Source organism: Microplitis mediator, chromosome 8 (genome assembly GCF_029852145.1).
Source record: "Microplitis mediator isolate UGA2020A chromosome 8, iyMicMedi2.1, whole genome shotgun sequence".
Taxonomy (NCBI): Eukaryota; Metazoa; Arthropoda; class Insecta; order Hymenoptera; family Braconidae; genus Microplitis; species Microplitis mediator.
Window position 1 is genome coordinate 4,624,806 of NC_079976.1, and position 16,478 is coordinate 4,641,283.

The following is a 16,478-nucleotide window of genomic DNA, read 5'->3' on the forward strand; positions in this document are numbered from 1 at the left end:
AAGTTTTAGTAAATTAAAGTATATAAAATATTTTTCTTTGTAATCATCTATACGTAACGCTCTAAAATCTTCATTTAATCCAAACTTTATTAATTTGTCCTCATCCACAGTGAGAATGTGATAAAAAGTAATATAACTATCACCAATTTTCTCACGTTTTAATTCATCCACAACTCCTTGAATTTTTTTTTTTATTTGTTTAACTCTATCTTCATGTTCTTTTTTTGTGACTCCAAGATCTATTGGATCTATTGGATCTATCAATTCTTCATAACTCAACCCGTCTCGTCTGATAGGTGAACCTATGAAAACTCTCGAATATTTTTCAGCTATCAAGTCGTAAGTAAGTTCTCTACATTCAAGCTTGCGCTTTGTTATATACTCTGTGTCATTGGCAATCTCTGGAGTTCTCTCTATACGACTTTCATCAAAACGAGCCAAGCTGACCGGATAGTCTTTTATATAAAAGAAATTGAAATCGGTGTGATAAAGAAGATAGTTAACAATTTCTCTATACCCGAACCAAATACAGTGAAAGAGAAGACTAAAGTGACGATCTGTATTTACCTTGCTGCTAGCTCCTGCATTAATTAGTAATTTGATGATTTCTAATTTTTTATCGGCTAAGCTATACTGTGACTTACAATAATGTATACCTTTACCCGTTTGGTCTTTGAAAAGTACTTTTATTACTATCACTTTACCGACAACAGAATCGTAGTTTACAAGAGCTCCGTTATTCAATAAGAGATTAACCATTTCAATATTATGGTCAAATACAGCATCTGTCAATGGAGATAGACCAGTATTGCTTAAAATATTTACATCTGCTCCATACTTCAATAATAATTTTGCCATAGGTATAGAATGACGAGTAACTGTGTGGTGTAATAAAGTTAAATCTTCTACGTTATATCGTATTGTAGCTTCTTCTTCCGTCCGAAATCGTCGAGAACTGCCAATCATATAGCCTCTGATTTCAAAATGATCTGAATGAAATCGTTTGTTAACAGCCATACTTCCGCCATAATCCAATAACAATTGAGTCATTTTGAGATCAAGATAACCAACCGAAATATGAATCGGATGAACATCATCGTTTGTTGCGATAACAGAAGCATTGTGCTTTAGTAATAATTTCGCGTATTTAAGATTGTTCGATTGGCAAGCGAAGTGTAGGGGCGCAAATCCAACATAATAAGGTCCTGTACATCTTGTATTCACATCTGCACCATTACGTAGAAGATAATCCATAATCTTGAGATATCCATGTTTAGTTGCAATGTGAAGAGGAGTCATCCCATTTCTAATGCTTGCATTTACATCAGCACCTTTACTCACAAGTATTCTAACAACTTTAAGCTGTCCCAATCGTACAGCATCGTGGAGTAGGGTGTTCGAAGAACGATCCAATTTTTTTTGCCTTATTTTAATGCAATTTTTAGCCAATAACTCAGCCGCCTTTACACGTTTGCGCCTCACCGCTATTTTGAGAATATTATATTCACCACGTAGAATAGGAAGTTGTAGCACTTTAGATGATTTCAATAATTTTTTGCACTTTTTAGTATCACTTTCGAAAATTGCAGACATTAAGTGGCCTCTTGTAATTGATGACATTTTGATCAATACCTTTTTGATAGTTATTGGATCAAAATAAAAAATCAAATTTCGCACAAGAAATTTTTTTTACCAAGTATGGACGATAGAATTATCACTTAGTCAAGATTTTTTTTTTAGCTTCTCAGTAATTCAACAAGCTTTGCACTTATTTCAAAATCACTTTATTTAAAAGACGTGAAAATATCAATAACTCGAATTCTTCTGATCTTATGGCACAGCGATAAACTAAATACTTTCAACGTAATGGAAGACGTATTTAATTACACAAAGTTCGTTGCTTTACAGTAACTGAGCACTCTGTATTTTAAAAACCACTTATTCGGAAGACGTCCGTCTTTTAAATGAACTGTAATCAGTGTGGTCAGAAATCCTGAGCAGCGCTCAGACTTATGCTGTTAATTTAAAAGTACTTAAAGTATAGTTGAGTCTGCAAAAGAATGGGCTTTTCTCCCACTACTAAGCTATGATGAAGTCCATGACTTTCCACTAACGCGCATGCGCAGTAATGACTTGATTGTAGAAAAATGGTGGGAGAAAAGCCCATTCTTTTGCTGACTCGACTATACATGTAATGGAAAAAAAAAGAGAAAGATAGAAGATGTTAATCCACAGACGACTCATTATCACGTCTACTGAAGCTATTGTTCATTCGTTGTCATAAATGCCTGGTCTCCCACACTATAGATATTAAGGTGGTCGTTGAAAATTTAATTTTTTCAGACGCTCCAGAAAAAGCTTCTTTTTAGTAAAAAAATACGTGGGGTATTTGGTTTTTTTGTTTGAAATAAAAAGAACACATGCCGAAGGACGATCAAAGTTCATATTTCGATACAATCGCGGGTTTTTTTTAATAACTCATGAAATATGCAGATTAAACAAAAAAAAAACCATAGAAACAATTTTGTAGGAAATTAAATTTTTGGCAAAAAAGGTCATGTTCATTTTTTTTATAAAACGTGTATTTATAAAGATATTTTAAAACAAAATTTTTTAGATCTTATTAATTGGGCATTTTAAGGATAACGAATGTTAAAAATACACGGAAAAAAATGAACTATATAATTTGAGAACGACAAGTAATATAATGATTAAGTGATCAATAAATACCATCATTCTAAATAGTGATTTTTTCCTCTACCCTCCATAAAGTAATCCAAAATATATTCAATTAAGAACTGTCATGTGATCCCTAGCGGACTGTTACTTAAACCAGCAATAAATGTCTCTAAGTTTAAATTTTTTATCCGCCATCCCAAATAGCTATTTAAACTTAATCAATAGACAAATTAAAGCCCAATGTTTTTAATTTTCAAATATTTCTAAGGAAAGATAAATAATCAATGCTCAGAAAAATTGATTATCCCCCTTGTTAGTTTATTTCCCACTTATAATATTTTAACATTTCCAATTATATTTGCAAATGAGCATTCGAATCCAAACCGACCCGTTTCGGTGGACTAATTTTGAAAATATAAAATGGAGAATAATCAAAAAAGAGTAAGTTGAAAATAAATTTATGAAATTATTTTCATCGATACGAATCGATTTTTAAACAATGTTTACCAAAAATTTTCAACTTTTTTTCAGATACCTAAAATCCCACCTAAAATGATAGTAAAACAGGCAAGGAAATTTTTATCAGTCAAATCCGGAAAAAACTACCCGAAGACAACGCCGCGGTTCCAACAGAAGAAAGGTAACTCAGGCCTAAGGTACTTTTCGATAAATCATTTAACATCTGAACTTTTGTGTATTCAACGAGTAGGAGCCCGATAAAAAAAGATTTTGTCTAATCATACATGATTATAAATGTTCATAAGTAAATATTCTTTTCATTCATTCCCAACTTTCAAAGAAAAAATACTGGTTTTAGTATTTTTATAAATTATTATGCTACTCTTTCTAAAAATGGAAAATAAAAAAAAAAAGGTAAGTATAAGTAATTTATAGTCCTGAACATTTTTTTTTCTTGTTTTTTAATCTACAAATATTTATTATTATGTTACAGATCGAGCCGTACGAGATCAAATTTTTTATCTGTCGAATAACAGAGTCATACTCGTAACTGAAGAATTGCTTCTAAGTTTGAATATAACAGTTCTGAAATAAGTTTCTTACCAGGGACACTACAACAGGGAGGCACGATCTCGTGGCGAGCACCGAACTACTTCCATTGCTGCTGTCTATAGCACCAGTGACTTCCTTCTCTTACATATATACCTTTACTCCCAAGTTATTTTTCTCTTTGTTTAATCAACTTTTTTTTTTAGTTGGAGCATACGAAAATTTTTGCGTTTAAAGAATAGTACTAATTCCGAGAAACTTTCTTTTTTTTCAAACAAAATAATACAATATTGCTTAAAAAAACTAACACATCTTCCTTAAAAAAAATATCTCTCATATTTAGGAAAAAAAAAACTCTTGAAACAGTTAAAATTTTTTTTTTGTTTCACCATAAAAATATGTTGACTTGAGGAAAAAATATTTTTAATTCAAGATAATAATTTACTAGGTGCAAGAAAATTTTAATTTTCTGAATCGTTAAAAGAAAATTCTTGTATCAAGATTATTTTTCTTGGTTCAAGTGGACTATATTATTTTGTGAAAAAAAAGTTGTAGGAAGTGAAATAGAGCCGAAAAAGTAAAATAATATTAAAATTTACTATAATTATCATGTTCACTAGTCCAATTACTCAAACATCCCCGAATCCTAGTCCGAGGTAATACTCTTTTCAGGCATTAACGTCCCTATATCGAAGGTAAAGGCAGACAAATATTTTACAGGTAACTCTACTCTCCATATTTGCATGCTTTTATATACAATTTTCTGCTTTTTACAGAAAATGCAAGCGCGGCAGTATGAATAGTAACTATTCCCTCATAGCCACACTCTGAATATAATTGCGTAGCAAGTTCTACTGTGAAACATTCACGGCTAACTCAACGACAAGTTTCTGGCAAGCTTTGGCTGGATAATTCTTGTGTGCAAGTTGATGCAAATGTACTGCCGTCATCTGAATGTAATTTGACAGAAAAACTTGCCATCAATTTGAAGTGAAACTTTCAATCAACTTAACGTCATTGTCTGACAGTAACACTTGTAGTCAAATTGAATTCAAGTTACAGACAATTTACTGTCAACTTAAAGGTAACTGCTTGCTCTCCAGCACTTTCCTTTAAATTGGCTTCAGAATACGGCAGTAGCTTGAAGTTAACTTGTGGATAAGATGGCTATCAGGGAATTCAAATTAAAACGAATCATAAATGAATGCAAGACGGAAAACTACAATTGACATCTTCAGATAAATTATCATTATTCATTATTAATTTTCTAGATTATCGATGTATGCTTTAGTTCACGCTTTTGTGAACACGTCCTAGTTTATCACCTGTTGAACATTTAGTCTTTCAATTTTGAATTACCGCATATTCAAAAAATTATTATTGTTCTTTTTCAGTACAAGCCGACGAGTACCGTTTGTCTATGAATTTTCTCTGTATATATTTTTAGGAGACGGTCTAGGCAGGAATTAAATATCTTGAATTTTAGCAAATCGAAAATTGTATACTTCGACAATCTTTTGAATTATTTTTTTTCTTACCAACGAAAGGTTGAATTAACGTAGCACCTGAAAAATTTTGAAATATATTTTTATGAAATGTTGATGTACAAAAAACACGTTTTTAAGAGGACTGGGTACATTTATCACGTTACATTCCAAATAATAATCAATTGATTATTCAAATCAATTATTCAGTTAATTGCTTCGATAAATTTTAATTACTTTTTCATATATTTTTCATAAATAATAACAATAATGTACACGGTATATTTGTATCGCCGAATCATTGATAACATCATTTTTTAGTATCCGACGTATTACTTAGAATACGTTGTCTATATCTTGCTATATATAAATATATACAATACGCAATTATATTTAAAGATATATTTTATATCAGCAATAACTATAATTAGAATCTATACTATAAAAAAAAATCTCAGACTCATTGAGTAATCATCGTAATACGAGATGACATTGATTGTAAATTCAAAATAAGAATCGAAACTTTAATAATGAAAAAAAAAAAAAGTATTTCATTAATAAATTATTTTAATGCGTATAATTTGCCTAAATTTTATTATTTGTCTATATAACAATGAGTTAAATTTTTAATTCTTGATAAAATACTTTTTTAAATAAATAAACAATAAAATTTAAATATTTTTTTTTATCTCAAAGTACGAAAGTATACTTTGCTTCTTCAAACAAATACGTGCGTACTGTTTCTAAATGATTATTAAATATAATTACTCTAAGATTATTATCAGTCAGTGATCCATTATATATTTGATGCCTAAATATCATGTATATTTTGTTGTCTTCATAAATATACAGTATATATTTATATTTATTTCCCAAGCTATAGTCATACAGTTTATGCAAAAACCCAAGGACCTGCGTCACGAAGACGACGTCATTCATTTACTACCTGACTAGTTCTTACTAGTTTAAATGCCGGCGTAAATTTTCATCCCCTTTTACTAAACAATGAGATTCTGCGAAAGTAAATGTATAGTTAATGCTTTTAAACCAATGGAAAAGGAACTTAGCCATTTATAGATCTGCTAAACAGATGTCTAGACCTGACCAACTGACCGGTTTCGTAATAAAATATTATTTCAAATTTTCTTACTTCTACATATTTTATGTTTTCTTCAAAATATTTACTCCGTAAAATTTATTTCTAAACATTTGTTTTTAAATTTACAAAAATATTATTCTGAGGCCCGACAAATTTTTTTATTAATTTATTATTTTTTTTATAAATTATCAATTCAAAAAAAAATACATGTGATAATTAATTATTATGATAAAATTTAAATTAAATTTTAATTGTCCTAGATAATTACAAATTAGTCCAACGATTAAATTATCTAAATTTAAATAATTGCGCGAAACACTAAATGTTTAAATTATATTTAAAAAATGTATATTTTGTTTCCAAAGTATGTAACTAATTAATACTTAAAATAAAATTACGACGTCATAATTTTCTTATCTACAAGATACAGACAGACATTAATGTAGTAATTTGTGCACGTGCGTCTGCTCAGACAGGCTTTTAATTTAAAAGTATCTAATGTACATGTAATGGGGAAAAAAAGAAAAAGACAGAAGATGTTAATCCCCAGACAGACGTATTGTCACGTCTACTGTTGCTATTGTTCTTAAATTGATAATAGAGATTGTATACCTACTACTAAATCTTTAGGGCGTCATAAATAATAGTCTCAAAGTCCAAAGCATTTAGGGTCTATGTCTACAGACGAGACAATCAACTTCCTGAACCTGAGCCTCTAAAAGGTCAGATCTAAAAACATTTATATACATTTTACTTCCTAATGTATATAGGAAGTGTAAGACGTGGAAAAGTTCATCAGAGGGGACCCAATCGTCGTTAAACTCATTATTCTATCCCACTAAACTAACCATTACTTTTAAATAATAATAACAAGAAATGACCCCCGTAAAATGAGTGAAATTTTCATTCGGACGTGAGTTTTCGTCAGAGTCGCTTCGTGTCATCTTGAATATTTAACTTATTGTTTAAATCTCTCACCTGTTAACATTCAATTTTATGAGTGTTATTATTTATAATTATTTAAAGTCAGTGATGAACAAATTTAACAGATTAAAAAAAAAAAACGTCTACATGTATTACATATTCATACATTTAGAGGAATTTAATATTTTTTAATCACTAACGTGCGCTTCTTTAAATTTGTGCGCGTAAATAAATAAAATTTAAATTTTAGTGGTCGGTGAAAAAAAGTTTTTTTTAAAATTGTAATTAAAAAAAAAGTGCATCAAAAATTAGCGACTGCTGCCATCTTCTGGTCTACTAAAAATTACCATTATTTTTGTTTGCTACAATGAGTGCCAGTTATGATTGTGTGTCGTTGGAGATATATGTGGACACACGTGTTTTGGTTAAAATCACAAAAATGACTGGAACATGTAGACTTTGTTTGAAAGAATCATCAAAATTGTCACCGATTTTTTGTAATAAACAAGGGAGAGAACATTTTTTTGATCTTTATCGAAAAATTTTCATATGCTGCGGGATTGAAATAAATGAATATGATGAATTATCGTCGTTTATATGCAACGACTGTGTCACCAAACTCAATGCCGCGTATGATTTTCGCTTAGTATGCCAGCGTTCCAATTCATCATATTGTCAACTGGAAAAACATACAGACCCATGCGATTGTTTGGTAATTATTTAATACTATTTAATATGAGTGTGGAAGGAGCTGACAATTGTCAATTTTTTGAATTTTTGAAGAACTCAAGTTTATGAATGCAAATATAGTAGCCACCACACAAATTTAAAATTATAAATAAGTGGAGTAAATAATTATAAAAAATCCACTTATTAATTTCAAAATTTTTTAACTGCACGTTTTTTTTAAATTTAATTTTATTAATTATTTACTCTATTTATTAATAATTTTAAATTTTTTAAAATTTGAATTTTTTAAAAATTCAAAAATTATTAATTGTCTGATAACTTCAGTATTATACTCATTCAAGTTCGCCGACGTCTAATAATTTTTTGATTATTTTTCAAAACGGTAATTGCACCTGTAGTTTTTTCAATTTTCTACATCTGCATATTTTTAGTTTTTTTTTTCTTGTCATTGATTTGCAGATAAAAATTTAAAATTGCGTATTTACATAATTGGAAAATTATTACGCGCATTTTTAAAAACTTCATTTTAATTTATTTATTTATTCAAAATTTATAAACTATCTCATGTCTGTTAAATTTACACTCATTAATTAATTAATTTATTAATATATTTTATTAAAATTTAATTATCTATTTTTAGAACTCAAATGCCGAAGTTGATAGTTCGAAAGTCAAAACAATAAGAAAAATCTGCGAGTCAACTAAAATTGATCAATATCTAAAAGTAGCTGCTAAATCAAATGCAGATACTAAAGATTCCAATAAAAATACCGCGACAATTAATAATAATGTTGAGGCTGTTCAAGTTAATGGGGTATCAAAAAAAATTGCTGATGATAATCAGGTTAATGGGTTATCAGTTAAAAATGCTGATGGTAAAAAGGATGATACTGATGTAAGCAAGACTGGTAGTTCTAACTTGAATAAAAATGCTGGTGACAAAGCATCTAGAGTTAGTATTAGTGATGAATCAAGTGGAACTGATGACGGAACTGAAGAGTTGTCTTACGAACAACGTATAGAGATGGCTAGAATTAAGTACAAAGATATTTTAGTTCTTAATAGACTCAATATACCTCCAAAAACGACTGCTAGTTTTATGAACCCGACTGATGCACAAATAAGCAAAACTACTAATGATAAAAATAATTTAGAAAAAGGTATTGTAGAAGCTAATGATGATACTGAAGAATATATAAATTATACTAACGTTAACTAGAAATTAATATGCTGTTAAAATAATTTTTGCAGATGCAGATGGCGGAGACAAAAGTTATTTTATTGATGGTAATGTTAAGGGTGCTCAAGTAGATGATAATTTAAATAATAATGATAATCTTAACGTCAATGAAAATGCCAATGTTCCAAGTAAAGATAAACTTGGAGAAGCTATCAAAGAACAAATTAAATTATCGGCTGAACAAAATTTTTTAGTAAATAATGATAAAGATAAAATTGTCGATGCACAAGTTAAAGAAGTAGATCATTCTTTTGATGTACAAGAAGAAATAGTCGTTGCGTTTGATGACACTATTCAAGTTCGTGAAGAAATAGCCATTGAAGTAAATGACCCCTGCAACATACAAATTGTTATTCCAAAGAGATCTCTTGATAAAATTGTTGAAGAAGAAGAAGAAGACGACGAAGAAGAAGAAAGACTTGCTGCGGACAATTTAACTGATAGAGGACAAAACAGGGTTGAAGAAATAGTTGAAAATGTTGTTGAGGAAGAAGAAGTTAATGAAGATCAAGCTGCAGACAATGAGAAAACTGCTGAAGAAGTTGCCACTGATGACCAAGATTCCAGTACTGACGACCTCGACAGCAGTGTAGCTAAAGATATTGATACCAGTATTGATAAACCAAATAAGTATTATAAGAATAATCCTCAAGTGCCAAATAATGATAATGTTAAAATAAGTAGTAAAGACAAAAAATCAACTTCACGTAAAAGAACAAGATCTAACCAGCCTTGCACTGTCAGTGATAAATTTAATGATAGTGATGATGATACACCTCTTGCTGATAAATTAAATGAATCAAAACGCCGTAGGTCAGCTGAGGCTAAAAAATCTAGTCTTGTTTTACGTGAAGATGATCATTGTTATGTTAACCAAGAAGATAAGTCAGCTAAATCATCAAGTAACAGCATCGAAGTTGAAGTTGAAGTTCACTGTACCAGAGATCTTACTCCTGATTATCCAGTGGTATCTTCAAAGGTAAATGGGCATGTTAAAGTCCAGAAAGATGTTCCGAAGGAAGCAGTAAATAAAAGTAAATCTCAAAATTTTACTAAAATAATTAGTGGACTTGATAAAATTTCTATTGATTATGATCAGATATTAGACGTGCAAGATGATATAGCCATTGAAGTTGCTCATAATATTGAAATATTACCTGAAAATGCTCAGAGTATTGACTACAGCGTTGGAATACCAGACGATGATCTCCAAGACTCAAGTGATGACACCCAAGTGCCTAAAAATAATTTAGAAGTAGCGAGCAGTGATTCTGATGATGAAGTAAATCAGGATAAAAAATTACAGAGTGTCAAGGGAAAAAAAATCACCAAATCAATGACTAATCGTGGGGATGATGGTGAAGAAAATTTTTGTGATGGACAACTGCCTAAAGATAATGTTAAAAAAAGTAAGAAGAAAGATTTGAATAAAAATAAAAAAACGTCTACAAATTTTTTAGTTATTAAGAAAAATGTTAAGAGTAGTACTAAAGTGCCTAAAAATAAGTTTAAGAAAAAAAAAGATACAACAAAGATTTCAAATTTAAAGAAATCTAAATCAAAACCCAAAACCGTCCGTCAAGAGTTTGATGAAGATTCTGAAAGTAAAAAAAAGAACAAATCATCAAAAAATAAAAAGAAATTAAAGAAAAAACCTCCAAGCAGCGATGACTCTTATCAAGACTTGGACAGTGAAGCTGATAGTTCACCGGAAGCTAAGACCACAACCAACCTCGACAGTGATGACGATTCATCAGATTTTATTGGTTTCAAAAGATCTAGACCGCTGCGATTTTCCAGTTTCATGCCGGAGAGCTCAATTAATGAGAGCGTAAGAAATTTAAACGATTCGAAGAGAAGAAAATCGACTCCAAGACGTAAATCAACTACGGGTAGAATGGACCAAAAACAAGTTTGTAAATATTGTGGTACGAGTTATCTATACCGTAAACCATTATTCAAACATATGAAGCAGCGACATGGTATCGACAGTGAGGATTTGATTGAAAATAAAAATGTTATTGTTTGCCAGAAATTTACGCCCCCAAGTCAAATTCCTCTTACTAATTGTTTTGTGATGTTAAATCGTATATAATAATTATTGATTATATATTTAAAATTTATAAACTGTTTATTACATTATATTTAATATTTTTTTATAATGCAATAACTATTTCAAGTGTTATTAGTAATATATGCTCAATATTTAAACACTAATGTAATTTTTATACCTTTTTCACTATTAAAAAAAAAAAGAAAAAAAAAATAAGTAATTTAAAATTTGTGTTTTTTTATTTTAAATGTCTTTTATAGTAAATTTATGTCTGTACTTAAATATTTGAAATTAATATTTGAAGTTGTCAAAATAAAAATATTTTTACAAAATGTAAATTTATTTTGTAATGGTCATTAAATAAAATATTAATTTAAAAATAAATATACTCTTCATATTATTCATTATTTCATATATTTATTATTTATTTATTTTAGTAAAATTTAATTATCATGAAATTAGCAGACAATTAAAAATTTTCTGACTTTATTTGATCAAAAAAAAAAAAAAAATGCACGTGTAGGAAATTTAAAAAACTACAGGTGCAGTTAAAAAAAATTTTTTTTTTTTTAAATTCAAAAATTATTAGATGTCTAGTAATTGCAGTATGTGTGAATGTAGCAGACAGATAAATTTAAAATTATAAATAAGTAGAGTAAATAATTAATAGAATAAAATTTGAAAAAAATGTGCATTTAAAAAATTGATAAGTGCACACATTTTATAAATATTATTTTTTTAATTATTTACTCTACTTATTTATAATTTTAAATTTGTCCGCTACATTTACACTCATAATTTCAGTATCATAAAATTTAATTTTTAAAAATAAGTTTTAGTTTTTTGAAATTTAAAATTAATTAGAATTTTATCTATTTAATATAATTAGACTTAAGCGACATCAAGTGGTAAGTAATTTTTTATATTATTATTATTATTAGATCAAAGAGAAAAAATTTCGTGTTTGTCAATAGAAAATTAAGAAAGACAATGGAAGAATCATTAGATTTTTTGAGAAAATTGCACAAGACCTGTCGGATTTGTTTCGAAGAATCAGATAATTTGTCACCAATTTTTGAAAATAATAACGAGACTCCTAAATATCCAGGCTTAGTAAAAAAAATACGGGAATGTTGTGACGTTGAGTTGAGTGAAGGTATAAGTGAACTGAGTATTCCATCTTTTATTTGCGATAACTGCATTGAGAATGCAAAGATATCTTATAAATTTCGTCTGCAATGTCGACATTCAGAGACGACATTGCAGCTGTATCATGAGGAATTAATTCAAAGTAACCTTGAGGTGAAGGAATTACTAATTATCAAATATTTATTAAATTGAGTAACAAATATTTGAATATTTAAATATAATTTATTGTTTAGATTTTACAAGAACAAGAATCTTCTGAGATAAGTGACGTACTGAGTCACTTATCAACTCAAGATTCATCAACCTCGAATGAGACTGATGTCGAATATGAAAATGAAGATGATAATAGTGATGATGATCGAGGGAAAAAAGTTACAAAGCTGACTAATGGAGAGACAGAAAATGGGGATTTAATTGTTGAGCAATTATTAGAAAAATTAATACAACCCAGCGTTTAAATTTCATATATTATTAGTTTTTTTTTACTGTTTAAAATACTGACAGTAGTAATTTTCAATTATTATCATGGTAAATTAAAAAATAATTAAATTGTCTTGATTATTTTTTAATGACTCTAATTGATAATTATAATTATTCAAACTAATGATCATTTATTAACTTCAGAATTAATCTCTTATAATTATTTACTTATTTTTTTTAAGTAGAACATGAATTGGACCATGAAAAATCATTGGATTTATAAATTAATAATCATTGTCATACTTTATACATATCATTGTTTTTTTGTATTTATATTTTTCAATTTATGATTTATTATAAATATATACTGATAATTAATATATATCATAGTACAAAAATTTCTTAATGTATGAGTGTGAATGTAGCTGACAGTTGGCAATTTTTTATGATCCTGAAGTTGGCAGACAATTAAAAAACCTGATTTTTTTTTTCAACAAATAAATTGCAAAAAAATAATATGTATATAAATATGAACATGTAGACAATTAAAAAAACTATAAGTGCAATTTTTTCAAATTTTTTTTTTTCATCATCCATAGTTTTGAATAAAATTCAAAAATTATTTGCCGGCTGACTTCAGTAAAATTTTAAAAAATTTAAAAAACGCGTAATTCGTATGCGCATTTTCTTTAATGTCATTATTTTAATTAATTAATTTATTTATTTAAAATTTATAAATTGTTCCATGTCTGCTACATTCACTCTCATCTTAATTTACACAATAATTAAAAATATAGATATATATTTTATAATTAACCTTTTTTTGACTTGAGCGACATCAAGTGGTCACTTTTTCCCTCTATTATTATTATTGTTATTATTAATACCAGGACGTGTGTTGTTTGTTCTTTAAATTGAAGTTTGAAACAGTTGCTATCGTAAAATAGCAACAATGGAGGTGTCAGAAAATCCATCAAAAAAAATAAAGCAAATTTGCAGGATTTGTTTCATAGAATCAATTAATTTGACGCCTGTATTTAGTAACCATAAAGTAGAAAAAAAATATCCAGGTTTGATAGAAAAAATACGCGAATGTGGTGGGATTCAATTGCGAGAAGAAAGAGGAATTCCTTTTTTAATTTGTGATAATTGCATTGAAAACGCCAAAATAGCATACAAATTTCGGCTCCAGTGTCAGCATTCAGAGACACGACTGCAATTATTCCATGAAGAATTAATCCAACGTAGCATTCAAGTGAGTAGAGTTTAAAAAATATAATTAATTACAAATATGACAGTAGAGTCAGCGGACATCTGACAATTTTTAAAACTTCAAATAATAAATTTAAATGTTCGTAAAATAAAAATAAAAAAATACATGTAGAGAATTCAAAACTCAGTACATGCATTTTTTTAAATTTAATTATTTTAATTATATGTAATTAAAAAATTGTCGTGTGTCTGCTACATTGAAACTCATTAAATATCAAGTTAATTAATTGTTGAGTGATGGATTTTATTTTTAAATTTCAGATAACGCGCGAGAAAAAAAAATTAACCGAGACAACTGATTCTATAAGCGGAAGTGAAGCTTCGAAGTTGGTCATTGATGAAGACTTGTCATTGAGTGATGATGCAAAAAGTATTGATAGAATTGACACTAAAAATGACAAAGTTGATGGCGATGATTTAAATTCGAAGAAAGAAAAAGAAACTGATGGTAAAGATGAAAAAATTGAAGTATTTAATGGTAGTAAACGTAAGTATAATCGTAAAATAATTAAATGTCATCAGTGTAATCAAGTTTTTAGAAGTCTTGAAGCTTTAGCGCATCATTCATTTAATGATCATGGGGAAAAATATAAATGTTTCTGGTGCCCAGAGACTTTTGATACCTTGGGATTGATGAAAATTCATAAAAAAATTCATGATCGTCGGTCTCGTAGTAGGAAAATAAGTGATAATGGTCATGATGACAGCAATGTGTCAGTAAATGAAGAAATTATTCAAAAATCAAAATTTGAATCTAGGATTGAAAAGACTGCGGATGGCGATCATAAAGAAGATGGTAAAAATAATCCACCAGCAAGTGATGCAAAAATAATTGGAAAGAAAGAATCTAGATCTTGGATTGAAGATGATATAAAACAGGATAATGATACAGAAACAATTAAAACAAAAGGAGAAAAAAGATTAAAATTTAAATCTAGGATTGGAAAGACTACTAATGGTGATCATAAAGAAGATGGTAAAAATAATCCACCAGCAAGTGGTGCAAAAATAATTGGAAAGAAAGAATATAGATCTTGGATCGAAGATGATAGAGATGATGATATAAAACAGGATAATGATACAGAAACAATTAAAACAAAAGGAGAAAAAAGATTAAAATTTAAATCTAGGATTGAAAAGACTACTGATGGTGATCATAAAGAAGATGGTAAAAATAATCCACCAGCAAGTGATGCAAAAATAATTGGAAAAAAAGAATCTAGATCTTGGATTGAAGATGATAGAGATGATGATGTAAGACAGGATGATGATGCAGAAACATTTAAAACGAAAAGAGAAAAAAGATTGAAATTTAAATCTAGGATTGAAAAGACTACTGATGGTGATCATAAAGATGATGGTAAAAATAATTTACCAGCAAGTGATGCAAAAATAATTGGAAAGAAAGAATCTAGATCTTGGAGTGAAGATGATAGAGATGATGACGTAAGACAGGATAATGATACAGAAATAATTAAAATGAAAGGAGAAAAAAGATTAAAAATTTGCCATTCAAAAAAGTGGATACAAAATTTTATTTTACATAAATGTGACATTTGTCAGAGTACATTTGAAACAGAGAAAAGATTGAATACACACAAGCGTAGTCATATAGCAAAAAATATTTGTAATTTATGTAATCGTGCTTTTACGAGTGAAAATTGGCTTCAGAGACATAAACAAAGTGACCATTCTTCAAATAAAACTGACGTTGATGAATCGAGAGTTTGTTTTTTTTGTAACAAAGTTTTTGCGTCAAGTAGTCGTCGCTTTATACACGAGAAAAAAATTCACTGGGAAATACGGTAGTGATTGAGGATTTTAAATTTAAATAATCAACTTTATTTTGCTTATCGTTTGTCATAAATAATTTTCTTTGAACGTTTTATTTTTAATGACTACCTAATTTTTGGAAGAATTATGGAAAGTAAAATTTATCACTAGTAAATTTTGTAATTGTAGTTTTTGTTTCTTGTCAGTCATATTTGTTTTTTTAATTATCAAAAGATAATTAAATTATTCGTAATATCAACAGATTAATGTATGAAATAGTAGTGGGTATAAAAAAATTTCAGAGTAATTTAAAAAAATATATAAAGTAAAAACTATAAAGATAATTTTTTATGACTTGAAGTATATAATTCTTTACTGACTAAGAATATCATACATTTTTTTTATAATTTACATTAAAAAATAAGTACTGAATAATTTTTCAATCAGTAGAAATTTAAATTATTTTCTTGTACTGTAATTTTAAAATTAATTATTTATAATTTAATTAAAACTTTGAATAAAAATTATTAATGCTAAAATATGTATAAATAATAACAATTACATAAGTATATTTATAAAAATAAAGACTTTTTTTTGAAGCTGTATTGTTTATTTAAATTTTTAAATGTCAATTTAAAAAAAGCGGGAAACTGTGAGTTTTGGAAATTCAAATCTCTCCCGCGGTTA

At 28.2% G+C, this 16,478-nt stretch overlaps 3 protein-coding genes across 4 annotated transcripts; all 3 read left to right on the top strand.

Annotated features, from left to right (window-relative positions):
- Positions 1-7,106: 7,106 nt before the first annotated feature.
- LOC130673456 (dentin sialophosphoprotein-like) lies at positions 7,107-11,426 on the top strand. Its single transcript, XM_057478471.1, has 3 exons — positions 7,107-7,906; positions 8,525-9,044; positions 9,136-11,426. The coding sequence occupies exons 1-3, from the start codon at positions 7,562-7,564 to the stop codon at positions 11,217-11,219; spliced, it is 2,949 nt and encodes a 982-aa protein (XP_057334454.1). The 5' UTR covers positions 7,107-7,561; the 3' UTR covers positions 11,220-11,426.
- Positions 11,427-12,133: 707 nt separating this feature from the next.
- LOC130673090 (uncharacterized) lies at positions 12,134-13,305 on the top strand. The gene is made up of 2 exons (XM_057478000.1): positions 12,134-12,479; positions 12,560-13,305. The coding sequence occupies exons 1-2, from the start codon at positions 12,168-12,170 to the stop codon at positions 12,782-12,784; spliced, it is 537 nt and encodes a 178-aa protein (XP_057333983.1). The 5' UTR covers positions 12,134-12,167; the 3' UTR covers positions 12,785-13,305.
- Positions 13,306-13,656: 351 nt separating this feature from the next.
- Positions 13,657-16,089, top strand: LOC130672899 (protein starmaker-like). 2 transcript variants are annotated; one of them, XM_057477674.1, is made up of 3 exons: positions 13,657-14,001; positions 14,280-14,466; positions 14,551-16,089. In XM_057477674.1, the coding sequence occupies exons 1-3, from the start codon at positions 13,699-13,701 to the stop codon at positions 15,825-15,827; spliced, it is 1,767 nt and encodes a 588-aa protein (XP_057333657.1). In that variant the 5' UTR covers positions 13,657-13,698; the 3' UTR covers positions 15,828-16,089. The 2 variants fall into 2 exon arrangements, with proteins under 2 accessions (XP_057333657.1, XP_057333656.1); XM_057477673.1 differs by having other exon boundaries at positions 14,280-16,089.
- The last annotated feature ends 389 nt before the right edge of the window (positions 16,090-16,478 follow it).